This window comes from Indicator indicator, chromosome 20, assembly GCF_027791375.1.
Source record: "Indicator indicator isolate 239-I01 chromosome 20, UM_Iind_1.1, whole genome shotgun sequence".
NCBI lineage: Eukaryota > Metazoa > Chordata > Aves > Piciformes > Indicatoridae > Indicator > Indicator indicator.
In genome coordinates, this window is record NC_072029.1 from 17,508,675 (window position 1) to 17,519,456 (window position 10,782).

General features: G+C 39.4%; 1 protein-coding gene across 1 annotated transcript in view; it reads right to left on the reverse strand.

The window, feature by feature from the left end:
* The window catches only part of LOC128973714 (sodium channel protein type 5 subunit alpha-like), a 174,336-nt gene extending 168,332 nt beyond the window's left edge, over positions 1–6,004 (reverse strand). The window contains exons 1-2 of the mRNA XM_054390103.1: positions 5,738–6,004; positions 3,894–4,012 (exon numbers count right to left, since the gene is read on the reverse strand). Coding sequence (XP_054246078.1) covers positions 3,894–4,012; positions 5,738–6,004 — 386 coding nt within the window. The remainder of the gene's footprint in view (positions 1–3,893; positions 4,013–5,737) is intronic.
* Between the last annotated feature and the right edge of the window lie 4,778 nt (positions 6,005–10,782).

Below are 10,782 nucleotides of genomic sequence, written 5' to 3' on the forward strand. Positions count from 1 at the left end.
GGCTGTGAAAACAACAGTAAAATAGAGTGGTATCTTCAGCATGTGCTAAGCAAACACTACACTTCAATTTGATTTTCAGCATAGTAATTCCTCTACAATCACCCATTTCAGGATCACTGGTTGTGATTTATACATCCCTATTTCCTTGTGGTATACACTGAATCTAACAGCTTTCCCAATTGCTTCCTCATATTCAGATGTCATCACCTTCTTATTCAAACACCAAAGAAAATATAGCAGAGAACACAGGTTGAAAATGTAAGGGGTCAGCATGCATCAAATGCACCATGAATTCAAACTGAGTTTCACAACCAAGCTGAAAACTACAAAGAATATAAACAACAAAGCATTTCCACTCATTATGCACCAGTAAGAGATCTCTGCTAAAAGAAAAACAGAAAGTCCTACAGAATGAAAATTAGCATTCCTACCTGAAATCTAATGCTGCTGTTTGCATTAGAAAAAGTCAGTGATGATTATCTACTCAAACTACAAAGTAAAGGAGCTGAAATTGAGATAAACCATAATAGCACCTTTGGCTGCTACAACTTCTTTTAGTTCCAATTTTTGATAGCCTACTGATCCATGAGCTGACATGGCGAACACATCCAGAAGTATGGGTTGGACTCTGTTATGGACCAGAAACCAAATATACTAAGCAGGATCCTTCCTGCAATAAATTCAAGCTATTCTTTCCAATTTGAAGTTACGGAATAGGCTTTGTGCAAAATGATTCTGAAAGTCATAAATTCGATCTTCTAGCACAAAGACGTCAAGTCAAACAGGGCATACTTCCATTCTAGACTTCATTATGATGGATAATTGTTAATTAGCAGACTGAATACTAGAGGCTTTTTAAGTGATCATTGCCAAATTACATATAATATGTGCAAGCAAAGGTTACTCCCAATCAATACTACACATAATTGGTGCTTCACAAGGTCTCATTTTCCCTGACAGAGGAAAAAGTGTAGAATGAGATGGGAGAAAAGTTGCAAGCATAAAATATGAACAAAGATTGGAAATTAAGTTTGTTTTGTTGTTTTTTTTTTTTAACAAATGTGCCAGAATCTGTAATTCTAGCATTAAGGAAGGTAAATTTGCCCAAAATCTCATTCTGCATCCGTGGCCAACTGACAATATCTATAATACCTAGAAAAACTAGAGTAGTAATTGCTATGGATTTTATACAGCACAGTAAACTGCTTGGAGAAACTAAGAACACCACAGAATGGCCCTTGGTGTGCAAGCAAGAACTAAGAAGAGTCTTTTAAGCACAAGGCATCAATGAGATGTTAGCAGTGGTTTAATCTTATTAATAGGTGGAAATAGTAAATAAATATGTTAATAATATCTAATAATGATGCAGAAGGCAAAAATTATTCATCCAAGGGAATGGAGACCTACACTTCTCTAGCTCTAGCAGTGGTCTGGGCCATGGTCATGAGACCTCCTAGACTCTGAAGAGAAATACTTAGAATAAGTTTAGGGATATGTTGTTAATTGAAGTAATTCACATTACTAGGAAGCCATGGATGCTTTTTCCCCTGGGATGTGTGGCTTGCAGTGACTAGACTGATCAGGCTTGGCTGGATGAGGAGCGAACGTGCAAGATCTATCCAGCCTGAAGTCTGAGAGAAAGAATTTCTTGTAAGTTACTTAACCAAGAAATATGACCCCCAGAGCTTCTATGTAAGGTGATTTTACTCTGTTCTCCTGTTGGCCTTCATGGTACAGTCAATGACTGGAAATGGAAACATAGCATCTATTAAAGAAGTGGCTTCAGACACTTACGTGACAGGGTACCATTTGCTAATGCTTGGGTTCGGCTTTTGCCCTGGGGAAAATAAAGATTGCTTGATTACACTCATGCAAGACTCTGGTTCCCAGATTGATGTTTGTGATATCATCTGCTCGAGTACTTGCCGATACAGGCTCCTTTCTGCCTGGGATATTGACTGCCTGCTCAGCCAATGGGCCTCTGGGTTTCAGTTTGATGTGAAAGGTCTTTATCGACAGAAAACAAATTGGTCCCTAATGCAGAAACTTCGCTGCTGTTTAGCAGGGACTGGAGCTATTGCCTCCTGCCTGTGCTTGCCAAAGATTGAGCTGTTGGAGTTCCTGACACTATCAACATAAGGTGATAAGCTGGGGTTTGGTTTTGTTTTTTTGTTTTTTTTTTTTTAATTAAAATCCTACTTGCATTGCAACCTTCTACTTCCAAAATTTTACACTCCTTATCTGACCACATTTCTGTTCCTGATGAGTCTTTCAAATTCACTCCTCTGTAGTCATTACCCTTGGATGCAATGTAATTTCTGGCATACTTACATTTTGGTTGGCTGCTACCAAGGGCATGTAGTTCCTATATATTGCACATACCTATGACCTCTTGTCTTCACCAGCTGGTGTAGAAGAAAGTAAAGCAGAAAACAGAACAGGCCTCCAAAGCTGGAGACAGTATTCATATAAACATGTTTTGTTTTTTTTTTCCTAAAAATCTCGATTTTCAGATTTTTGTCTTAGCCATACCTGGGCAAATTTATGATTGATCAATTGACTGATTTGATTTGATAGTCCACTTATTTATTTAATATTTATTAATTAACTTCAGTGAGGCTGTGCTGATGTATCTGTACCTAATAAACCTTGCTGGGCTCTAGATATGTGGCAGCATGAGTTGCACTGCTTGTACACATAATCTGTTCCATAAGCAAATATCTCTGCAAAAACTCTATGCTGTGTTCTCACTAAACATAGTAATACCTTGGCTGATACCACATATTTATTTTTGCATAAAATTATTTTAAGTAGAAGCTTTCTCTTATTTTTTCTCTTGCTAGAATATCTGCACTCTCTTTTTTCCTCCCTCACTCTACAGAAAACCGCTGGGGATTTGTTTTCTTCCCCTCTTTTTGGGGGAAATTTGATAATCAATCAATGATTCTAAGATGCTATCTGCTTAGTATCTATTAGTTCTCTGTGTTGGACATGAACACTGCAGATGAGGGATTTCCATCATCAAAACAACACATGATCATCATAGCAGCATGTGGAGCCTTTGAATTATCACTCTCAGGTCTCCCATGTGCACCGCAGAAAAAGCAGGCAACTCATGAAAAGGGTTGTGTTTTAGTAATATTCACACAGAGCTGAGCATTTGGGTCAGTTTTGTCTTCCTGAGAGATGTGACTATGTCAGAATATAATGTTTCTGTGGCCATGTTAAATTAAAAAAAAAAAAGTCAAAAACAACTGCTGCAGCTTATCTTGCATGATTTCAGAACCAGAGCTAGGTGAAATCCATTGGAAGGTCCTGCAGGTCATCCTGTGCTTTCCTAGATGGATAACACATTACAATAAACAAAGTTAAAACCCCATGTTTTTTCCATGTTCTGCTTCAGGAGAGAAAAAAAAAAATCACCTCTGGGGCAGTTCAAAATTAAATTGCGTCTGCATACAGTGCCACACAGTCTCATGGGACACGTTGCTTAAGTGCTCAGCAGCAAAGTTCTCCATCAGTGTAGGTTTTTCCCAGGTGTGCTTCAGCCTCCTGGTCCCCTTCCTTTCTAAGGTACTACTCCACTCAGTTTCTTCTACTGACTCTTTAACAGACATAATCAGGCCCTTCACACCTTTTAATCCTTAGTAAGCATGACAGACACTCCAGTGCAGTTCTCATTCTGGGATGCCAGCAAAGTGATTTTCATAGCTCACATAACAATAAAAAAAAGAGAAACAAAACAGAAATGCAAGTGCATTTCTCTCTGTGCAAGCAAATTCATTGGAAAGACTTACAGCAGCTTAACAGAATAAAATGGTTTCAGACTTCCATCCATCTGTGTTTAAAATCTATACAAAATACACAAGGAGGGAAAGCAACAGAAAGGATATGAATGTACCAAAATTTTAATTGCTGCTCTTCTGACTGGGTGGAAAGGACTAAGTATATACAAGGCAGGAGTGGCACTAAATCGAAAGATTGTCTTCCCTTTGTTCAGTACTATAAATGTCTGGAAAATAAAATGGAAAATAAACACATTCAGGGTTTGCATTTATGCTCAGCTTTTCCCAGCCCACATCCCCACTGGAAATTCCTTCCAGTATTGCATACTTCTTCTCCACTCCCTCCCACAACCCCCAAATTCCTTGTCCTTGATGAAAAGCTTAATCCAAGACCTTCCCAGCAGAGATGCTGCCTGCCCTTTTGCAACATCCCAACAATTTCTTCTTCCTTCACTCCTTACCAGGTCCTGTTATGTCACCTCCATCTTAGTGCTGGGAAGAGAGAAGAATCACCTTTTAAAATAAAAATAAAAACTGTCTGGGAGACTAAAATTTAATGGAGGGATTTTTATGATGTTGTTCTTCCCAGATGCTGCAAACCATACTATGTTGTTACTTCTATGTTCTCCACCTCAAGCATTTAGTTGCTGCTGATGTTTTCAGTATCACTGAGTAAGAAGCTGCATGAGACAGCTTCACAGCAGGATCTGACCTTGGCATTAAGGTAGTGGCATTGTATTTAGGTGAATATGGGCAGAGGAAAGTGATATTCTGAGTTGTATTAATCCAAAGCAAAGGTGAATTAGGTACTGGCCAATTCAAAGGCCAATTGGATGCCCAATTTACAGAGCTCTGGAAAATGCCCCATCACACACAGAGGAACTAATATGAACTCAGAATCAAGACACCCAATAAACAAACCAAGCAACTCACTCACCTTGAGTCTCAGACCTCATGACACTAAAATTACAAATCCATATCCTGCTGCTCATGTCCAGAGGTAGCAGGCAAATTAAAAGGTAAATTAATTCTGGCCCTTCCAGGTAAGTAATCTATTTGTCTTTATCTATTTAACTTTTATTACATAGTTCTTGCACCTCTTCTACACTTTTAATAGAAGTAGCATTGTTGTATTAATTAATTGTTTACAGGAAATAGCATAGCCCCAAATCAGGAACATCAGTAACTGAAAGAACTGGAAGCTGCCATTTTGCTTCCAAGCCTTACTTTGTCCCCCATTTTGTGGAATTTCTCAAAAGGGGAACAAACAGTAGCAAGCCACCAGCCCAGCTCTGCTGTCAACAGCCTTTTGACAGAAGCTGTTTGCTTTGTTGTGGCTTTAGTCCGACCTACACGTGATTCCTCATCAGGTGATGCTTGCTTTGGGACAAAGTTTACCCTTCTGCAATGTGTCAGCATTGCACATGCTACTCACATCTCCTTTCAGTGTTATTTTGGTCATCATAAATGGAGTTGGAACTATCCCTCAGCAGGAAAAGAATTGGTGCTCTCTGGGAATGGTTGTGAGGTGTCTCTCACTCTTGAGCAGAGTGCTAGCACAAGACTCAAGTCACCCAGAAGCCCTTAATATCAAGGAGCTTAAGTGATAAACAGACCTGTGAAGAGTCAAGACTCATGCAGGAGGCAAGATAGGGTAGATAAAAACCTCCGGCTTAATTTAACTCAGCTACTGCTCTGCTCTTTTCTGACACTATATATTCATACTCAGTGTTATCTGAAAACACCCAAGTTTTAATTATGCTTTTTATCCCTCTCTGCTATCCTTTCAGACATTTCTGGGAAGCCCTGCTCATGCTGAAACTGATCCTTAATCCAGAAAAAAAAAAATATTTTTACTAGCTGTAGAAAGATAAAACCCAGAGCCCTTAAAACAGTGACAGCATTCAATGCTTTAGCAAAGCAAAGAGGCTCTGCGGCTGCCTGGTGCTCACCTTACGATCATTGTAGAAAGGGTCAATGTCCTCCAATGGCTCCCCAATGAGCTCTGGAGAAACAGTCCCATAGATATCGGGCAGCTTCTTGCAAGCTTGCAAATCAAACTGAGGCTGAGGTTTCTCTTCTTCACCCAGCTGCTCTCTATATTCCTGCTTTGCATTCCTTGCAAGTTTCTCCGCAATCCGTTTCTCAATAGCAGCCAAGGATTCAGGCGTGAACCGGTGGAAGCTGTTAGTACCCGGTGGTAACAAGAAGTCAGCCATCTTTTCATCCTGCTTTGTCTTTACTGGTCTTTACTCCTAGTAGTGGAAACAGCTGAAACAAAATGAGCAAAGGTTAGTGTGGGGAGCAAAGCAAGTAGAACAAAGCCATCAGAACAACAAAAATCACCTGAATAACTTGTAGGCTATCTACTGCCAGGAAACCTTCATCTATTTGTATGCAGTTAGAAGCACATCAAGGAAAACCAAAACGATTGAGACTGTAATTCCAATTAGGAACCACTTGTGGTCAGAGCTAAAAAGACTTTCTAGACAGATGTGGAGTATTCTTTTCACTCACTTGGGATCTTAAATCCAAACTGAGGAGTAACTTAGATTCATAGAAGCTTAAGTTTCATTGAAAGCCACAGGGATTTGGATTCCTAACTCATTTTTGAAAATGCATCCCTGGGAGTGGATGAATAATGTGCCTAAGATGACTGCAGGGCAGATTTAAATCAGCCGATCTCCAGCCACATGATGCAAACTCTAAAAATGCCCCAGCTGTTCTATTCCAAATTTAAAGAGTGAGAGGTCAAGTTCAGATTCTTGAATCACAAAGAAAATTCTTCATAATCTCTGTCTTAGACTTCTGCAACGTAATTTTTACTTTCCTTCGGGATAGAAAATATGACACTCAAGATATTAACCAAGACTTTTGAGCATTTTCTTTTCCACACCCTACAGTCTGAAGGATGCTGGAAGCCCAAATGGGCCTGGCAAAGTCCATGAACCTTCATGAGAGCACTCCAAGCCTCTCAGTAGCTGAATAGTCACTGCTACCAGTTAATTGCATCTGAAATCCAAGCTCCTTCTACCCAATAGCGATTTGCACATCTAAGCCAAATCTGTGAGGTTTGACCATTTTGGGTTGATGCTGCTTTACCATTAAAATTTCCAGTCCCTGCCTGAATAAAAACAAGTGAGAATTGCCACATCTCTTCAACTTACATGAATAAAGCCAAGCGTGAAAAACACAGCAGAACAAAAAGTCTTCTTGTATCTGCACTACACAACAAGGCTAGCTGTGAAAATTAATGCAAACCTACTGAGTAAAAAGAGATGAAGCTTATCCCTGTTTTACCAGCCTGCAGAATTCCATCCAAGTTCACTGAAGCCGTATTTTGCAATGTTAATAGTGACTTTCATGGCATGTTTTTCCCACAAGAGAAACCCTCACTGCACAACAATTAAACCTCATTGCATAGAGGAAACACAGCCCTTGTTTTTTACTGCCATTCATACTACATCAGAATTTAAGCTGGTGACAAACAAAATAGCAGATTGTGAAGTGGGCTGCCCTACTGCATTCGTCGATGAGTGCAGGATACAATTCATTGTTCAGCCACAATTGTTGTTTTCTGCTTTCAGATGGTATTTGTCTGTTTACAGTGGATAGTTCCAGATAGTTTGCTTCTATTAGGCTCTGTGATGACAGCATTTTTGTTAGCAAACAAGACTTGAACTGGACTCTGCATGACAAATAGCATACTTATTGACTCAATTTATTTAAGTACTCTTTCCAATAACTACTGTTTTTCCTATTCTGACTTCGTTTTGAAATGAATTCATTAAATTGTCATTGATCACAGCCTATCATATAGGAATGATTTACTGCAGCTTGTACATTATATTCTGAATTACTGCTTCTTTGAACAAGCAGAGCTAAACTGAATTAGCCTTCCTGGATATTCTGAGTATTGGGTATTCTGATACTCTTCTTCATTTAGATTTATTCTCTTTATTCCTTTTCCTTCTCCCTCTACATCACTATTTTATCCCATTCCTCCTGAAAACCAGGAAATTAGAAGCTTTCCCACAGAGTTTTCTTGTGTTCAGTGCTTTTTGACTAAGCACCAGTGCAAGCAAACAGAATTTCATCTTCTATAAATGACATCAGTACAGGTGGCTAGAGAACTGTCAGAGTTTTCTTGTCGTTCCAATTTTTGTTTCTTCACGGTGAAACTTGTCTCAGTGCTGAAGGAGGCAACAAAAATCAGTGGCTGGTCAGTACTTCAGGAAGGGCACAGACTAGGTCTCTAAATCAGCAACAAGATCATTGCAGGCTGTTAGCTAAGGTCTAAATAGTCATGAGTACTTTGAAGACAGCGAATGGGGAATGCTTGTTCACTTTTTTTCATAACTCTGGCAGGGGGGTTGGACCTGATGATCTCTTGAGGTCCCTTCCAACCTCTGATATACTGTGGTAATGTGATAATACAAGAATGGAGAAACTTTACATGAAAACAGAGAGCAGCAGGTTTAAAACAACCACTGGATCCACTTTCCACATGGAGCAGAGTTATCTTGTGAATTTTACTGGCTTTAAATGGCAAGGATTCACAAAGCCATAAGATAAATTCAAGGGCAAAACATTCATTAATGGTTTTAAACACAAAGATGCTGTTTGTGTCTGACAAACCTTAGATGCTGAACTTGGCTGCATGCAAGAGACTATCTATGTTTGCCTGATTTTTACACCCTTCCTAGGCTATCAGTCTGGAGAAATCCATCATCTGATCTTACGTGTTTTTATCCCTACATAGCACCAATGCCAACACAAGACAGCTTGTGCTGCCCTGGCCAAGGGCTCAATCTGTCTACCAGCCCTGTGGCTGGCCTGAGCTTGTGCAGATGCAGAAGCACACAGAGAATCAACCCCAGTACATCTGCAGAAGCTTGTGACCCACACCAACTATCTGCTTCCAGTGCTTCTGAGCATGGGTTGGGTGTCTGCCTCCAACCCATGCAGTCATTTCTTGTGCTAGAAAACTGGTGGTAGCCAACTCTGCACCACCTTCTCCATACAGCTGAGCTGGAGACAGAGCTGCATAGCTTGAGGGATGTCAAGTACTTCAGTGAGATGATAAGAGAACGTGTGGAACATCTCGATTAAGTGCTGCAGTTTTCATGAGTGTTGTTTGATCATAAAAACTGAATCTTCACTAGAATATTCAGCATCCTTCTCAGACTTCCTTAACGTCTTCTGAAAGAAGCCATTCTGGCAACAGAGCTGGTCAAAACTTTTACAAGAAGAAAAAAAAAATAATTGTAAGAGATGCTAAGAGAGATAAAATAGCCATAAAAAAAGAACAAAACCAAAAACTAATCAAAATGAGAAGTCATAGTTATTTTAATTTATTTTTTCAAGGGAATTATTTGTACTTAAAGCTCTCTCTTCTTAGAAAATTGAATCAACGTCAAACTGGTCAAAACCAGATAATTACAATTTATCTGCAAATTCCAGAAAGATAGCTGCCTAGGAACAACTGGAAAAATGCTACACAAACTTCATTAAATCTTCTGCTATACTTCTATTTGCTTTTCCTCAAAAAAATTACATTTTCCAGCATCCTTACAACTGATAAACATTAACTTATATACAATACAAAGACAAAATATGTCAAAGTTCCAAATTTAAATATATATATATATATACACACATACATACTTTAGTCCAATTCTTTTCCAATTTCATATGCTTTCAGGAAATGGACAAGACAATTTCATGGGTCCTTGCTATGTCTAATTTCTTTTAATCTATTCATTGCAAACATTTCTACAAATAGCCAGGGTTAGCCCAGATGATTTCTAAAAGGGTAAGAAAGAAAGCACCACAACTTAAAAAGAGAAATCATCAATCACTGAATCAAAGAGCTAGAATGCCATTTCTTAAGAGATAATGGCTTTAGTGACTCACGTTTTCACAATATGAGCCTGGATTTTTCCATTCCTCTCAGGCATATTTTTGAAGTACAAGGCTTCAAACACATTGTTTCTGTGATATCTCCATGCACAGAATGAACACTTCCCTCTTGCTTTGTCTTTCTTAAACTCAGTTAACATCGGCTCTTGCTGATAAAAATGTGCTGGTTATGTAAACAAAATGTGCATAGGAAAATAAAGCTTCAAGATGCACATTTTCTTCTGTGGCATGGCAAGAAGTGAGAACACTACAAACAACTAAGATATTACTTGTGCCTGTATTAACTCAGAGTGATAAATGCCTTTTTCTGTTCAAGTGTTAGCCTTACTGTCATAGGCTTCAGTCCCTGCAGCTCAGAAAACCTTTCAGGTTCTCAGAATATGACTTTCATGCCCAGCAAGCTCTTCCTTGACTGCCTGTGGATGGGTGACCATCACCAAAAAAGGCCACTTTGGGCAATAGGTAAAAACAAGGAAATCAGGTCCTGCTTACCTCCATTTAACTGTGTGAACTCAAACCACCACCCTAGCACCTACTAACTCCTCATAAGGGCCATAGATGCTGCCATGAGCCACCAGGGAGGTCCCATACCTCTCCCCCAGAAGCAAAAGGAAAGCAGAGGCTGAGGTCCTTGATGTGCACCACACTTTGTTGGGCACTGTCTTCACAGAAGTCAGGACTTCTTGTAGAGCCATCTCCTCCTTACATGATGAGGTAGCATTGCTTGCCTGGTGTGTTATCAAGGAGATGTATGCATATATTTTTGGCAATGATAATAAAGAAATCAAACTTTAAGACCAACAATGTGAAAGTGGCACAGGCTAAAGCTTAGATACCACCAGACGTGCTCATGCCAAGTAGGACTGCATTCATTTAACCCTACTGATTTGCAATGACGTCACTTGCCAGCTACAATTGACCATGGGCTGGCAGATGGATGACAGACCATGGTAGCAGGTATGATCCCACTCTGATTTTGCTAGACTTTAAATCTTACAAAACAACAGTCAAGAGTCTTAATTCTCTTTTTAAGAAATGTTTATGACTAAATATAGACTTTGTATTCCCAACTGTT